Source organism: Mixophyes fleayi, chromosome 2 (assembly GCF_038048845.1).
Source record: "Mixophyes fleayi isolate aMixFle1 chromosome 2, aMixFle1.hap1, whole genome shotgun sequence".
In the NCBI taxonomy this organism is placed as follows: domain Eukaryota; kingdom Metazoa; phylum Chordata; class Amphibia; order Anura; family Limnodynastidae; genus Mixophyes; species Mixophyes fleayi.
The window spans coordinates 282382592-282401254 of NC_134403.1; the positions used below are offsets into that span (position 1 = coordinate 282382592).

At 38.7% G+C, this 18663-nt stretch overlaps 1 protein-coding gene across 2 annotated transcripts in view; it reads left to right on the forward strand.

The window, feature by feature from the left end:
* Positions 1–2328: 2328 nt before the first annotated feature.
* Positions 2329–18663, forward strand: part of MAGI3 (membrane associated guanylate kinase, WW and PDZ domain containing 3) — a 254024-nt gene continuing 237689 nt past the window's right edge. The window contains exon 1 of one of the 2 annotated variants that reach the window (XM_075196269.1): positions 2329–4319. In XM_075196269.1, coding sequence (XP_075052370.1) covers positions 4016–4319 — 304 coding nt within the window. In that variant the 5' untranslated portion in view covers positions 2329–4015. The remainder of the gene's footprint in view (positions 4320–18663) is intronic. The other variant, XM_075196267.1, reaches the window with a different exon arrangement.

Below are 18663 nucleotides of genomic sequence, written 5' to 3' on the forward strand. Positions count from 1 at the left end.
ATCATCGTGTTCCAGAGGAGTCCGCCTCCCTTCTCCACAAAGAAAGAATAATTTTAAACTGCCCCTTTCCCACTTTATTATGGCCCCCTGTCCCATCATTGCATTGTAACCCATTACCACCCCCTTCCCAGAAAGTGAGATGACCCAGCAAGAAATAAGGAGGATAACAATATAATAATCCTTTACCTTAAAATTGTTTATATTATTTCATTTTGTTGTAGGAAACAGTGATGTTACAGATATCAATTTCCCGCTGCTCCCTGGCCCCCACAATTCTTCTCAGTCAAACTCCATATTCCCCAACTCAAGTATGCTCAAGCAGTTATGGACCTATAAGCCACAGCATATAAGGCATGCTAGGGCCTGTAGTTTTTTAATAATCTAAAACACGCTGGAATGCTTTTGGCGGCAGACTCCTTTGCTTGCCTCCTTTGTTATCTGGGACCAGTCCCCACTGAAGCCACACCACTGTGGGAACAGAACCGGGGAACTCAGTAATCTGACCTGCATTCTACCTTTTACACCTGACAGGCTGCCATGTGGTTATGACTCCTGTTTCTTTGTGGATCTGCTAAATGGAGGAGAACATAGAGCTTGGTCCCTGTCTGCTGGCAGAGGAGAGAAACGGTGTGGCTTGGTGATCAGGAGAGAGCTCCAGAAGACATTGTGATTATAGCCCCTCAGAGCAGTAACTTAGAATTCTAGTGCCTCGGGCGGGAAAGACAAATGCCGCCCCCCTAGCCCTCAATTTTAACCAAATGAACATAAAATATTTCTAAATTGCGCCCCCCTTCAACGTTGTGCCCTGGGGGGAGGAGGGGGGGGTCGCCCCTGTCGCACAGGGGGAGGGGGGGTCGCCTCTGTCGCACAGCACTAGTTACGGCCCTGTAGACCCTTTAGGGTAGGGTAGAGGGGTAGATTCTCTGTGTGCTGACCCCTCTGGCTTTTGCTATGTCGTATTCCTATGTGGGGTTTTGTTTATATATTTATATTATATATAATAAGGGCACATTTGTATTTTCCCAGTTGGTTTGCATAAGTGATTCTGAACTCACTAAGGTTCCTAGTTCCCTCAGCTAATGCATAAGGCTGCATCCAGCAGACCAGCTAGGATGAATGGACAAAAATAGTTACACATAAGCACAGTATCCTCATATGTTTATTCAGTATTTCAATGCACTTATTGTACATCTATTGGCAGCACAGTGGCCTAGTGGTTAGCACGTCTGCCTCACAGCACTGGGGTCATGAGTTCGATTCCCAACCATGGCCTTATCTGTGTGGAGTTTGTATGTTCTCCCTGTGTTTGCGTGGGTTTCCTCCGGGTGCTCCGGTTTCCTCCCACACTCCAAAAACATACTGGTAGGTTAATTGGCTGCAATCAAAAATTGACCCTAGTCTCTCCCTCTCTGTCTTTCTGTCTGTCTGTCTGTGTGTGAGTGTGTGTCTATAGTAGGGAATTTAGACTGTAAGCTCCAATGGGGCAGGGACTGATGTGAATGAGTTCTCTGTACAGCGCTGCGGAATTAGTGGCGCTATATAAATAAATGATGATGATGATGATGATGATGATCTATTCAAATGTGTTTTAAGTGTTTGCTGTGCATTTCATTGTTTGTAAACACACATCAAATGTTTGCAGCAAACATATAACAAGTATTGACCTGTTTGTAAGAAGTTATGATTGATTTCGAAAGAAAGATAAACCAGTGGAAATGAAGTGATTGAAGGGATAATTTTAATACGGTTGTTATTTTCACATTGAATACAAGTTGCAACTTTGCAGTTTGCTTGCACAAATGTACAATCATATTTGCATGTTTAATCAATTTATTAACACTCATTTACCTTGTACTTCAGAGTAAATTCGCAAAATGATTTTAAAAATAACAAAATGATGTATTTAAGTTTTACAAGACAATTTCCATTGCCTTGAAGAATCCCCGTCCAATCCCACACTGCACCCTCTGACCCGATCTTCTGCCTGGATTCGATCAGACTCTTCCAAGTAGGAGGAGTAGAGGGTCACACGGAATGAGCGCAGCTATTGGGTAGATTGCGCTCAGAGGTCTATCGCACTGGGCTGCTGGCTGATGTGGGCGGGCCGACCACGCCTCCTTTCGTCTAGCGACGTTTACTTACTAGAAGAATTGAAATAGCTACCGACGTCACTAAGGTGCTAAATAGGGTGTGTAGTGAGTTAAAACAGAAGTGGGCGTGTCAGAACGCAGGAATGTGGGAGTCGGCTGAGGGTAAGAGGCGTGATTAACGCGGCACAGAGTCAGTGTTACCGACAACGGGGAGGGGTTAGACTACACAATGGGCGTGGTCTTGGCCAGTGGTGAGTTGCGCACCCTCGATAGCTCACAGTCCCTTGTTAGTCTCCATCGAGGCACCATCCGGACAGAGAACATAACGTCGGCAGGATTGCTGCGGCAGGGGAGACATCGGGGGAAAGCATCGATCACCTGCACCACCCTCCTTCTGAAGCGGATCCCTATTTCTCCCCGCCACCCCCCCATTCTACAGCTCATCCTGGGGCTCCCATCCATGTGCACGGATACCAGTGACAGGCTGCTTCCTGGCACACCCCCTCTCTGTGCCCCATCCCAAGCTAACTTCTCCCGCATAACTTTCTAATCTGTCAGCTGAGAGGCACTTATTACACTGTCACATATATAACCCTATAGACCTAATATAAGACGTAGGTTTTAGTTTTCTGTTCTTAAAAACATGTTTTAAATCCACAGTGTATATCTTGAGGTGATCGAGCAATATAACATCACTGACAATCATTTCTTTGAATACATACTTCATTGCAATTTCAAATAGAGCTGCTTTTTATTATATTACATTGCACTTTAGACTCCGCTGCAACACACTCAGCATATTCATGTATATCTCTGCAGCTTTCAAAGGTTTCGTGATAGATGTTCCTATGTGCCTGTCATCTGATTATTCCATTTTCTTGTTTATTGGATTCGTACTCTGTACCTTGATGGGTTAATAATAAGTCTTGTCTGTGGCTGCACAATTTAATGTCACTCACTGTTGTGTTTGATAGAATAGATACATTTATGTGAAATCCGTAACAGAGCTTCATAGTCTACCATCCATATGTGTTTTTAGTCTTTATTTTTAATTTGGAAATTTTTGCTGTCAGAGACATATTTATAATTGTCTCCTGTGTAGATTGAAGGATTGCCTACTTTTATGTGACTGGTGAGTGTGCCTTGTTTTGATGGTACAGATAAATATATTTGGGTGTTTGTGTGTATCAGATTACTACTATTCTTTGCAATTGGTCCATTGTGCTTTTTCCCTTCCGTAGTTTGTATTCTTTATTATTAGTCATGTTGCCTCTGCTGTAGCACAGTAATGTGTTTTTAATTATTATATTTTTCTTAAGACCTTGCAGAAAGAGCTGGATACAGTCTCTGTGTGTCAATTTCTATCATTGTTTTGACAACAAGCAGATTCAATTCACTCCAGCCAGAGAGATGCATTGATTTTATTTGCTTTTTATCTTTGCAATCAGCCGTCAGGATCCATTTTCTTCTCTTGTTTGAGATCCCCTCTGTTTCCATATATGTAATCTCGCTGTACCTTCATATTCTCCTTATCAACATGCAGTTTGTGGCAGGATATAGTATTAAAGAGTTATGGATTTTGATTCTGTTGTAGGATCAATGCAGCTGTTGTAACACTTGCCATTTCAAGATATGATTGTTATCTGTGGTTATGCTTAGCTGTCAAAAATGCTGTCAGCAATTTCAGTTGTCAATTAACCAAATATGCCTATCTTAAGCATTATTAGTATTTTTAACCAATTGTTTGAGTGATAGAAGTATTAAATCTAGGCATAGACTTGAACAAATTGTGGTATATATCTTTTTAGGTATATTTAGCATATGTTCAACTGGTAATTATAGCTTGAGACATTTTTTAGTATTCAGGGCTGCTTAACAACAATTCTTGCTGAGTGGCTCTGTGCCCATCTCCCGTATGAGGCATCATGTCCAAGACGCTGAAAAAAAAGAAGCATTGGCTAAGTAAAGTGCAGGAATGCGGGTTATCTGGGGTGGGTGGGGATCCCAGTGCTCTTCTGGAGATCCGCGGGGGTGCTGAGCACGGAGAGTTCCCTTACTTGGGACGTCTGAGAGAGGACACTGCCAGCTATATTGCGGGCAAGGTACCCAGCCAAGGGGATGTACTGCTGGAAGTGAATGGAACACCAGTTAGCGGCCTTACACACCGAGATACTCTGGCTGTGATAAGGCACTTCAGGGAGCCCATCCGTCTAAAGACCGTCAAACCTGGTAAGTGCCTTCAACAATTTATTATTCAGTTTTTTTACTATTTCCATTGGTTAATGTGCTAGGCACTGAGCCCATGTAACTAATCATAAATTTTCTGTAATGCATGGACACTCCTATTCCTTGTTTCTGCCTACATTAATGTCACACTTTTGTATATCAATACCATGTATGTAGCAGTGTATGTCCGTTTTCTTTTTTTTTATAGGTTTGTGTTCATGAACCATGATTTATCTGCGGATACACTGTCATGGACAATGTGATTGTCAGTAATTCCATATTCAAAGCAATGTTATATAACCATATCTACAATAATGTGTGCATTGTAAAACAAGGAATAATGTTTTCTACTTAAATCACTGTGTGCTTAAATCTGTAACCCTTCAGATTAATAGCAAAACTGGTTAAATCGCTGCTTTTCTTACCAATGCTCTAAGCATCTTTGAGGTCTTGAGCATCGTAGATGAGTTGCTTCTCCAGTTGTTATTTGAAGGCTCAAAATTGTTAATTGTCCAGCAGTATCTATGCTATGCAACCACAGTGATCCTCTAACTAACTGTGGGAGTTGTAGTTCATAGGTTTCAAGGTGATGATTAAGAAACTGTGTTCTAAATCCATGATTTAAGCACTTCTAACAGGCCATAATTTCAGGATTTGTTTTATCGTGTACAGAATAAGACCATTGATCCTGCCTGGTGTTAATCAGAGAAATCCTGCAAATATGACTTATTGGGGATTCTGATGAAAATGTTGAAAAGCTGCAGTTTAGATTGTGTCATTTGAAATACTCTTGCGTGTTGTTATCTTTTAAGTGTCTTTGTTTTGAACACTTCATGTCTTCCAGCATTTTACGCTACTTAACATGGCAACCGCATATAAACCTATGTGGCCCTGGATACAATTGGGGTCCAAAGTTCAGTTCTGAAATAGATTTACCTTTGAGCAATTGCACCAGATAATGACATCTGAGGATTGTGAATAGTGCGTCTGCTCCTATGATGTTTATGAACCAGCTGTATACATTCCTGTGATAGACATGTGCCCTATTTAGTATTGTAGTAATAGTTGGTATTTTGTATTTTATCTGGATGCCTAGATATTTGAAGGTCTACATCAGACAATATGCATAGGAATACATGTTTCTCATGACTGTACACCATTAAGTATTACTGTATACCATTAAGTATTGGGTTGGCCACACTTGGATTGATTGAGACGATCAATTTGGAAATGTATTTTTCTCCCCATTGCTATCATCCCACAAATGGAAGGTGTGCCCAGAAAAATTACAGCAGAATAATTTGGATTGACTTGGGCATGTTAAGAAATCATACTTGAAATCCAACTTTTGAGTCATCATATGTATGTGGTTATCAGCCACATGCACGAAATAGGACCTCTGTGGTACAGTCATTGAGTCTGGTCGGGATGGCATTTTTAGTACTGGATCATTTGAAGTACTGCCATACATTTTGTGGCGAGAAAGAAAATATCGTTGGGTGGAAATCTAGCAATAATTTCAAGACTCATCAGTTTTCTGACTTTTTACATTTTTATCTATTTATTTTAGGATCTGTAAATGTATCATGCCTTGCGTGATATACACTTATTTTTGTACTCGTATAATTTGGGAAATTAGCTGGTTACAATTTGGAATTTATCCATTACATTGTAAGTTTTCACAAGCAAGGACCGCTCTCCTCCTGTATTATCTGCTCCCTCTTCATCAACCTGTACCTCCTTGTATCTTGCCTACTGCAAGTTCTGTACGACACCTGTTGGTTATATACCTTACCTGTTATGTGTTTTGTTCCGTTTTATGCCTTAATTTCTTATTGTACCTGCATTTATGCTTCTTGAATGTTCTGAATTTTGCCTATTGGTCCTCTACTTCTTCGTAATAAACTCTACTTCCCCACTGTACAGGATTGTGGAAGTTTGTGGCACCATGTAAATAAATTATTTTATTTTGGGATTTGAACATTATTCTAAGAATGAATTCTGTAAAGGGGGTAGAATCTGTATCCTGTACCTTGTGTGTTGAACAGTCTCATATTGACAGCTTGAATACCAGCTGTCATGACTCTTGCAAAGTGCAGACTTTCTTTGCCATAATCCCTAACCTTGATTATGATTATAAATCTGCAGAAGAACCTTTGCTCCTAGTGACTTACCGTACACCCTTTCAGCTAAAAATAGTATTTATTTTTTTCTTATCACTATTTGCTTGTAGGGTTCTTGCTTTGCCCATGTGCAAGTACATTGTGTCCAGGTTTGAAAGAATGGGTGGTTATCAAGTATTTTTGACCCTTTTCCTACCCTATGATGTAACTATTACGATCAGTTATTTCAGAGGTCATAAGAGCAGAGTTGTAATGTTATTGAGTTTAATGTTTTGTGTTGGTGGATTCTTGTTGTTCAGAAATTATAAGAACAAAGAGGCCGGTCTTGGGTGATGTTTACATTGTTAAGGAAATATCACCACTGTAAATATATTAAGAGGGTTATAATGAGAAACTGCATGAACAAAGGTGTCAGTTTGTATAAATACATTTTTTACTTGCAATTTTGTAAAACTTTGTTGTGACAATCAATTACACAAGTTCAAAATTTCACTAAAACTTTAAGTACTAGTAACATCCTAATAAGGAAGGGGGTGCTCTCTAGAGACTTTCATAGCTAATTTTATGTGTTGCTCTTATTTTTTTTTTTTTGCACTTCTTAATCACATGTAGAAATTTTACTTAATATTTGCTGACTGAGGCCCCATAAACTCCCATCAAGCTGTTCATGAGTTTATATAATACCAAGTGCTGGTTTATGGATTTATGATTTAAGGTGATTTGTGTTTGGATACAATCTATAGGACACACATTCTATTCTCTGGATCAATCATGAAATTGTGGCACAGGCTTAATGCTTGAACTCATGGAGTGGCACCTTTCGGTGTATCCAGGCTCCGATGTCTCTGGTTCAGAAATTATATCCTCCGCAAAACAGACACTTTTCGGGGGGATTTTCCCCAGTTGTGCATGCTCTGTACGAAAATTGCATAAATAAAATGTGTTCCTTTTAGAAAAGTAAATTTGTGGTTTTGTCAAAGCTTGTTTCTAAAAATAATGACATTCTTTAACTGCCAAAATATGACTATCAGAGGGGCAGGGGGGGCCTTGATCTCTTGATATGTTCACTTTGTGATGTTTCTTGCACTCTGTCATGTGGTTTTAGGCTTAGAATTTTTTTAAATTATCCTTTAAGAACTAAATTGTATTAATATTTTGACCCATTAATCTTGTCAGACCCTTGGTAAATTACATATATGTTGGTGTTATCATAAATATAAATAACTGCTTAAAATTTTGGACATTTACATAGCTGCACTAATGGTCTTACATTTCCCCTAGGTAGATTCATTTAAAAAAGCCAAAGTCCTGCCTTTCTGTTATTTCTTATGGAAATGTCAATGAAAGAGGAATACTTACTCCCATTTAATACCAACATAAATATACTGATATTCTATTAAAGAAATTTTATATATATATATATATATATATAATTATAGTGTGTTTTTCACTGAAGTAATATATATATGAAATTCCCACCAATTTAGCATTTCTGAACATTTAATAATTTAGAGTTTGCTATGCTTGTGTCATAATTTTTGGAGCATATATATGCCTGCTGCTTGCTGCCCTACCTTAGAAAGTTTGTTTTAAGTGTTTGGATAACATCAATTGATTTTAAACAACAAAACAAAATGAAAGTGAACCTTTGTTTACAAATCCCACAACAATAACAGCTGGTAGCACTGCCCTCCATAATCCCTCCAAACCACTTGAAGCAGCTTTTCTACAGCAACAAAACACGGTGGGATTATGTGAATATTTTTAATGTGAGTGTAGAATTATAGCATGCCTGTTATGTAAAACCGTAAAAGTCCCATTCAGATCTTTTCACACAACTTGTGTCTAAAGACAACCATATAACTATAACATAAAAAAATAAGAATTGGACATTCCAGGGATCATCATATTTAAACAGGTTGTGTTCATGTATTTTTTTTTTTATTTTTATAATCGCTGGAACTCTTGTAGATTGTCACACTGACATCTGGAGCTATTTGTGGATTTGTTGCACAGTTCTAGTTAAGTCTCTTATGTAAACATGCAACTTTCAAGCTAGTTCTGTTTATGCCCTTGGCAAATGACGCATTGAGGGAGTAGCTTGGTGCCCTAAATTGTTGTTTTGGTAACTGGGAACCTTGATGCAGACCCCAATTCCAATCCTTGGGTCTACTTCTTGGGACCTCAAACAAGTCACATTATCATGTTGCGTGTTCCAGGCACTAAACACTATTAATAAAACTGTGGTTGAAAAAAAATTGTGATGCTGTGTAAGAAAACTGTATATAGTATGTGTGTGTGTGTGTGTGTGTGTGTATGTATGTATGTATGTATATATATATATATATATATATATATGTATATATATATATATATATATATATATATATATATATATATATATAATTTGGACAAGAGCAAGATATCAATTGGAATTAATGTATAGTTTTTTTATGTCACCTTTTCACATGTTTTGCATGCATTGCTGTGTCTGTTATGTGCCACCTTTTTGTGTAGAGCAGTGTTGTGTAACTTGAGGCTATATAGTTGATGTTGAACTGTAAGTCCCAACATGCCTTTTGATTTGTAGCTACTCAACAACCAGAGAGCCTCAAGTTGCTTAAGACACCATACCCACATAGATCAATTGTTTGAGTTGTGCTACTAACACATTCTTTATTTCCAATAAATCCATGTCCACTTATGAAAGTACTTGCATTCGGAAGCGTTGCCATTTTCCAAACGCTGCCAGGGCCATTCAGTGCATCTCATGTAAATTAAGCACACAGAGATCTATAGAATGACCTCCTGAATGCCAGTAACGCAACCACCTGTCAAATATACATTTGACATGCACACTGTTGGTTGATCTTAAGTTTTTAACTCTCCTATTCTCCAGGAGGACCATGTTGTTGGATTCTATAAAAAGTTTGTATATTAGCCAGTCAGGAGGGTGAAGAGGTTAATTGGAATCTGTAGAGGCAATTGTAATACTTGTTTCTAGCTGTAACTTGTGCTCAAGGCTAAACACAAACTTTTTTTTAATAAACTTTTGCAGCTGTAGAGATAAGCATATAAACCAAAGTCATAACAGATCATTGAAAATCATTGAACGTGCTGACCTTTGGTGGAGGTCGTTTTCTTTTCTTCTTGTAAGCACTCTTTAAATTTTTTTACATTTTTATTAAGTAACATACTGACTAAGGTGAATAGTGTAAGTATAAATGTGGAGTACAATCCCCAAGTATATGCTGATGAATGAGCACAACATCTTAACACTTTTTAGATGCAACATTTGAATCAAGGAGGTTCTTATATATGTTGCCCATACTGGAGAAACACACTGTTCAAATGGGCTAGTTTGCTCTTGCATATGGATGTTAATAGTCTGGCAAAGTTGCTTGCCTGTTTCCTGGATAAAGTAATTTTATCATTGGTACATGCTTGATAAATGCACGGTTTGAGAAAAGAAGTTATGCCTATATTCATGCTAACCTCATGTCATTAAACTAAACCATGCACTGCCACCAACACTCATGGCGGACACCATTGGTAGTCTGGTTCTGCTTGTGCTGTGTGCGCCAAAATAACTTAGTGTTGACAGTCAGCTTCCCTCAGAATCGCTGCAATCTCAGGGAGTTTGGTAGTTAACTGAATTCTGTCAACCTCTCTCGTCACAGAGAGGTAACAGTACAATGTGGAAACCACTTTTCCCACACACGTCCATGTCTATCCAAAGTGCCACTTGAGGCATTCAGCTTCACTTCTTTCAAAAGCAGATTTTGTATCAATACAATTGGACACTTAGGGCTAGATTTACTAAGCTGCGGGTTTAAAAAAGTGGGGATGTTGCCTATAGCAACCAATCAGATTCTAGCTTTCATTTATTTAGTACCTTCTACAAAATGATGGCTAGAATCTGATTGGTTGCTATAGGCAACATCCCCACTTTTTCAAACCCGCAGCTTAGTAAATCTAGCCCTTAGTCAGTCTAGGTAGCCTACATAAGGCTGCTTGAAAGAATGACGAGAGATAGATTTAAGGCCAGTGGTTGAAGAGGAAATTTAGAAGTGCTGGCATGGAACATTCACTTTGAAATGAACAGCTGGGGGCTCCCCGAAGATTTAGGGGTTTTGAAGAAGTAAAATTACTTTTAGATGCATTTTAACACTATTGTATAATATAAAACATATTAAATGATGCAAGACTATCCACCCTGTGTTCACTTGCCTCTCATCTGTGTCCTTCCACCTCTTCTTGTCTCCCTATATCTTCCATGTTACACTTTATCTTTCCCTTATCTGTTTCCTTTCTTTGTGTCTATGTGCCCCTATCTTCATTGCAGGTATCAGCCTCTCTCCTTCCCTACCTGCTCTCCCTTATATGTCTCGCTCCTACCTTACTCCTTGATCCTCTTTATCTATCCCTGTTACTGCTCCTATTATTCCCTCTCACTTGTGAATTCACACGTTTGTCCCTCCTTCATCACACTGGTGCCCCCTCTATTTTTTACTTTCCTTTCTAAGACCTTTTTTTTTCTTCTGTATTCTTCCTTTCTGTCTTTTCTTCAGTGTGCTGTCTCCTCACTGCGCCTCTCTTCACTGAAAGTGTCGGGATGTGAAGATGTTACGCCCGCCAGTCAGTGAGCAGGGCTGAGGCCGTTGTCGTAGTCACACACTATTTATAGGGCCGGTAGACAAGTGTTCCGCTGATCCTGGCTGCCTGCAGATACCACCCCACTTCGAGCACTGCTTAAGGCTTTGACAGATGATCCAGTCCCGCTGCCCACGCAACGTGCTAATTGTCTATATGTCCTAACGTGGTTAAAATGGAAGCAATCCGGCTGTGAAGAGTGGGCGGCCCAATATTTGTATCACATCCTGAACACAAAATACAAAAACTTCTCCCGATGCAATATCGTTAACAATTTTACCAACAACTGAATGTCCCGTTCAGCATGTTGCTTCATGTGTACACAGTATACAAGTTTTACCTTCAGAGCTGTGCGCTTCATGTTTCATAACCATTGGCTGAATAGATCATGACTCTGTAAATTCCATGGAGATCTGCCTACACCGCTGGTCGTGAGTGCATACACACTGCAGAATTGGAATTCCGTCATTTACAGAAACTTTTAATTACGTTTTATAAAATCAAGCTATAAAATGTGCTTTGGAACAATAATCGTTGATCGTGGGAGCGTACACATTAATACGTTATCGGACTGATCGGTGGTTTACGGGTGATTGACCCAATTATCGGGTGAAAGACCTGTAGTGTGTTCCCAGCCTAAATGGATTTGCATGTTCGGCAATAATCAAACTATTACATTTGAATCCGTTTAGGATGTCATGCTTGTTTTGGCCCAATCTTGTGGCATTATCAGACCTATTGTCAGGAATATGGCTGCATATGTGGCTAGGATTACTATTTGTGCTGTGTAAACTCAAAGTACAAAGTAGACCTACAGATTGTGATTTTTATATTAATAAAAATGCAGAAAAATTTGTCATTTTATTTTTTGTAAAATTGATTACAACAGTGTGGTTTTTTTTTTTTTGGTTTTTTTTATGAGTTGCCTTTTTATAGTACATAAATGCAATTTTATTGTTTGCACTTTATCAGTTAATCTGTTGTACTCAGTGGTCTTTTATGTGCGATTTATCCCTCATCCATATGAGTTTTATTTTTCGAACAAAGAGCTGACATTGTTCTGCTGCATCTGTGTGGGGTTTTTTTTTTATTTTATTTATTATTATTTTCTCCGGGTTTTCAGCATTGTTGGTGCTCAGGGGGGAGCAATGTTTGCCCGTCCCTCTCATAATCTCCTCCTTGCTGTGTGTATAGTCAAAACAAATCTTCATAATGCACCAGCCTCCATAACCTGCTTGTCAGATGGCATTCCTGTTTTACAAACCTATGTTCAATGTCAACGTAACACACCCATCACATACTGACGTTTCCCTTCCCAAGCATTTTCCCCTTGTTGATGATGTATTAACTCCTGCTATGCCAATGACAGTATCAGTAGTGTATTGAAGCATTTCTGTGGAAATGAACGTGCATGTGGTTATATTTTAATTTGATTCTCTTAGAACAGATGATTTGTTCTTTATGGCTTGATAAACATTTGACGTGAAGTACTTCAACTCTACATTATATTAAGATTACAAGATGACTATAGGGCTTTATTAAGTCACTGTGATGGTAAACACCATGTTATGTTCAGTTACATCTTGCAATTCTAGTTACAAGATATTTACATGACTTGGGGACAAATTTTTGATGGACTTGATGGGTATAATGTTTGCACAACTACATAATGAGCCACAGAATCTCCCTCATGAGGGTCTGCAACAGAACAGCACAATGGGGTGTGTAAGGTAGATGCTAGGATAGGCAGGAAAAGGGCAGATATATTTGTGTAGGAAAACTGGTTGTCCACTCTGAAACATTTTTAATAACATTCCTGCATTTCTTTATGCATTTGTTTACATATATAAAAACCTGCCGTGTCTGTGTCATGTTGGGCTAGAGACACGTCAGTCATTCGCGTCAATGGTTTTATGCATTTTTGTTTTATGTGGAAAAAAACCCATTTGTTGTTTTGCATCCATAAAACTTAATAACAACTGCCTAATACAGCAGAAGCAACTCCCTATCTCGAGTACAAAAAAATAAAAAAAATACTTAAACACGCACATAAAAACATAATATATGCCCCAAGTGACAAAGAAAGCACTAAATGGCTTCCGCAGTGCACTCGTTGAAGTCAATCGCAAGTGCTTCGTTAGTGCCAGAGATAGACGTCATTATCCGTTATGTACACCTGCCCCTGACCACCCACAAATATCATAACTTTCTTAGGCATATCTGTGTCTGTGTCCCGGTTTGCATCCTTTCATAATTGTGCTAACAAACCCCTACTGTACTTGGCCTATGTTAGAATGCCCTGCTCCCGCCTCCCCAGACACAGGCTGTTGTAAGTGGCAGAGCCATGCAAATCTGCATGGGCGCTTATGCATGTGCTCACTTTCTGGGCATGCTCGGATATTTTACACAAGATATGCTATGTAAACTGGCATAGTACTTCCTGTGGATCAGCCCCACTGTTGTCTGTTGTACACATTTTAAATGGGTTTTAAACACTTAATAATTTTACTAAATTTTTTCTATGTCCCTGGCCCACCCACTATTTGTTCTACATTATCAGGGTCCCAGCACGCACCTATGGCTGGGACTTTTGACCTCTTTCAGCCCTGACATCTGTCTCCATAGTAGAGGAGATCACAACAACTCTGATTAAAATACTTAATCCATTGTGTTGGATCTCCTGTGCAATGGACATCGCTGAGCAGTGCTGAAGGGTAAAATCAGAGATCACAGCCATAGGTGTACACCAGGGCCCTGATGATAATTAGATGGTTGCTTCCAAGCACTAGTTTTGGGAAGAGAGGATTTAGAATATTGCTTTCAATAAAATGTAAAACCTCTTATTGGAAGAAAAAAAAATTGCATAAAACTGGAATTGGCTTTTTAATGTCCCTCCAGTATTCAGGAGTCTAAAGGCTTTAAAAATACTAACATTTAAATTTAGAAACACAAATTTGAGAGAACCATCTATGTGCTATCACTGATCAGTAGATCTGTCACACAAATCTGACTCTTAATATTTTAATTGCTGACTACAAATATTATTCAGGAGTTTCATGCTGCTATGCATTAATCATTGCAACTATGATACCAAGGTTGTGATACACAAGATAAGCAGATGGCTCAGTCTGGAAATATAATTAAAATTTAACCCAATACAGCCACAAATACTTATTATTGTTTATAACACAGAATATTAAGGCAAGTTTTGGTCCAAAAACAAATGATTGAGGTATGATAATATTTATTGCTTTATTGGAATCCCTATGTAGTAAGGGAAAACAGCTGTTTAATTCTAGTTTCAGATTGCATTATTAATTGTTGACTAGTCGTTGTGAGATTAATTTTTAAGTGCTAGATGATTTAGGCTAAGATAATAGAGTACACAAACTGAAGAATTACAACCTCATGGCTATTATACTAGTATTGCATTTATGTGCAATTTACTCAGAAACCTAGTAAACAATTAGATATTTTCTTCTATTGTCTAATTTGTACTAAAATAGATTAATTGCTAATTTTGCCGTTCTGATTTAGTATTATTATTATTATTATCCTTTATTTGTTAGGCGCCACAAGGTTTCCGCAGCGCCGTACACAGTACAAACAGTAGACTTAACAGGGTAAAACAGTACAAACCAATAAACAAAAATACCAATGCTTCAGAAACTCCAGGCTGGCCGATGTAGTAAACAAGGAGCAGAAGAACGGTAAGGAGATAGGAGGGAAGAGGGTCCTGCTCATGTGAGCTTACATCCTAAGGGAGGGAAAACACTGGCACAGGGGTAGCCAGATAAAGCAAGGGGAGAGCGAGTGGAGTATAGAGAAAGGGGTGCCCATAAAAGGGTGCCCATAAATGCAACAGCCAATAAATTATCAATTTTACCTTATCTTCAATTATATTCATGACTGAGATATGTGTTTAATAAATACACATACTGTTTTATTAATATTTTTTTTGTATGCTTTGCAGTTGATAAGTATTTCTTTGTTTTGGTAAAATACATACTATCCATAGATGCCAATGGGTCATTGACACCTTGTGGCAATATAATGAGGGGGAAACAATGTATAATAATTTTCGCAGAGTATTTCTCACATTGGAATACACCATTTAACACAGAAGAAATCCACCCATAGCTTTAATTAGGGAGCCCAGTGTCATTATTATTTAAACAGTGAATGCCTACTGATATAACCGTACAGTTTTCCTTAACGCTGACTGTATGCAACCATTGTCTGACCCCTCTAATAATGCCTTAAGCTGTGTACACACTACAGTTTTCATCCAATAATCGGTTAAATCAGCCGACGCACGACTGCTCGTTCAAAAGTCGGGTCATTGTGTGTAGTGACACGATGGTCGAAAGTCTGCCTAAATGGACAATTATCGACTCATTTGGTTGGTCGTACCGTTTAATATTTTTGTTCCAATCTTGTTTCCGCTGTGTAGTGTGTATAAACTTCCGACCGATCCACAACAGTGAGTACGAAATTAGTCATTGCTCACGACAAAATGGCTGTAAAAAGTCGCTAAAGGGACGTCCGCTCTTTCCTTTATCGTCCTAAACATGGCTAGTGTGTATGCAGTCCATAGACCGAGCGATCGGAACATCGATCGCATGTAAAATCGATCGGCATAAAAAGTTGGTGGAAAATTCTGTAGTGTGTACCCAGCTTTACTTGATCCAGTTGTTTTGCATCTGAGTGTTTTATTTCATTATAACTTGCTTTTACCATGTAAGAATTGCAGGAAAAAACATGGGTATTTCTTAGAACAGCATATTGTATCCATATTGTGGTGCTTTCTAATTGAAGAGTGTGTATGTTTTGTGTGTGTATAATTTAAAAAAGATTATTAATAAAATATATATATATTTCACAGCTGTGAATGTGAAATTTTCATCTTTCCTCTTCTAACAAAGTTAACTTTTGATTTCTATTCTCCCCTGCTATTGATAGGACACATGAAGTACAGCTACAGATATGCCTCAGGCAATTCCCACTTGCTAAGAAAGCAAGTGAGAAAGTGGTGAAGTAATCCTTTATTAACATCCATTTGTATACTGTAACTTTATTTTCACCTTGACAATTGAATGAAACGGTTATTCTGATACATTACATGAGAATACTGCTGGGGAGTCAAGGTATGGATTAATTTGTTGTACAAATAATACATAATAGTTTATATTTACTATAGCGGAGCTCTAGGTCAAGGGACTGTGTGGCAACAATTTCTAAATGTTCCCATTAGTTTTATTGCAGATTACTTTTTGTGACCGAAAAGCAGCAGGTAATGTTGATGACTACTACCTCTTTTTTCAGTTAAGCTTACAACAAATTAGAGAGAGCATGTAGCTGGGTGTTGTATTGTAACTTTTTTTTTTTTTTTTTTTTTTGTAAAATTAACATCTGAGGTGTAATAAGTTAAAGTTACAGGTTTAGCCCAAAATGGCAATTGGGTGGCTACGAGAAAGGCAATTTGGTGGGTAGCCATAGGATATCTGATTTGATCTTGGGCTACAGGTGTCTGTCTGTAGTTTAGTGACTACACATGGCCACACACGGAATCATTATGTCAGGCTTTTGAGGCAATTCGATTTAAACTTTACAGTGTTCCTCTGTGTTGACAACCAAGCAGCCAGATCAGTCTGAGCAGTCTTACTCTTGTTGCAAAAATCCAGTAGATTATGTGTATGTGGTGAACAATGATTGGGCCCCACATGAACCGGTGGTTCTGCCTGATTATATCTAAGCATACGGGCTCACATGTTACTTTTCTGGCCAAACAGTAGACAAGTGAGGGCAATCACCCCAGAGCTGTCTGTAAATCCAGACCTGTTCCATAATAATAGAGAGCCTTTCTCATTGTACTTGCTCATTGTGTTTTAAAGACCATATCACATGTTGTAGATTCTAATTGTGCCCAATATTGGTATCATTTAATGCCTAGCATTTTCATATTGCAAATGTGTAATTAAAAAAAATAATATAGGTTGATGTGTTTTGGTTCTAGATGTACATATACAATATAGTGGTCAAAAATATTATGTAGAGAGCCACTGCTATAGTCTGTTTCATCATCTATTTCAATAGCCCTCCTGTTGTTCTTTGTTATTATTATTCATATTTGATGATCTTCTCAACACAATGGTTTGGAAGTGTGACCTTCAGAGAAGAGCCAGGGTGTAATCTGAAGTGGGACATGATCTTACTGAGAGTGGTGCCAGGTTTGGATGGGTTGGAAAGGGCAACAGACCATAGGGAGCCACACGTATACCCAAAGTTTGTTCTTGGACTGTACAGATGGATACTGTAAAACTGTACTTGGCAAATGCATTCTCCTGTTCTATGCACAGATTGGCACATAGGATACCTTTGTACATAAGAAAAATCGGTTTCTCCACCATTACTGCTTTATCTGTAATATCTTCTGTTCTAATCAGTTTTTGTTGTATATACTTCTCTGGGAGCATACGCTTATCATTTTTTAAAATAAAATCTATTTTGACATTGCTATGTTTCATTATTACTGGAATTTGTTTTAAGGAATGTAAAGACTGGAAATCCTCAATTTTAACATTTGTTTCAGAACCGTATTTTTTTTTTTTTTTTTTTTTTACCAAAAAGCACAGCTGGCCTGCACTGTGATATGTATTCACTTGTAAATTGCTTAACCATGCAAATGACAGTAGCATCATCTCAACTAGAACAGGTCAGGTAAAACATGTGACATGCTGAGTTTTGTATGTGTTACACTCATTGGGTAATTAGCCAACTCGTTAAAACTCAAAACGTAGTCTTTAAAATAGTTTAGCTTGTGTTTTTTAAATTTGAGGTACCCACCCCCCTCTTTTGTTGTTCCTTGTCTTGTTCTCTTGCGTATCTGGTGACTTTGCATTGTTTCATTCTGTAAGGTCATTATCCTTTCTGGTCATGGTTGATTGATAAGGACAGATAAGCAATTTCATATGTCTAGCCAATGTACCTAAAGGGTTTATTTTTTGTCATGTAATGGGACAGTAGATAAAAAAAAAAAAAAAGGGACATAACTACAGCTCTTTGCGGTGTGTTTAGCACTTCTGGAGCGCTAGGGAGCAGGGGTATTTCCCGGTGGGTTCCGATGCCTGATGGCTCTGCCCTCTTCATTGGTGGGGGGAGTAGGGTACTTTAAAAAAAATCAAAACAAGAATAATACTCACATTATTGCTGCGCCAGTGCCCCTCCTACCTGCTCCGTTGCACTGAATGTCGAGTGTGACGTCATCACATCGCATTTAACGAGAAGCAGCGCAAGGGGAGCTAGCAAGCAAGAAGACACAAGACGAGAAGAAAGGAGCCAATAGGAATCGAAGTAAAGAAACTGAGGCATGGGGAGGAAAGCAGGATGGCACAGAGTGATGAAAGGGGGGAGCAGGATGGCACAGGGTGATGAAGGGGGAGGGGGAAAAACCTGCATGGCACAGAGTGATGAAAGGGGGGAGCAGGATGGCACAGGGTGATGAAGGGGGAGGGGGAAAAACCTGCATGGCACAGGGTGATGAAGGGGGGGAGCAACAGTATCATTGAGGG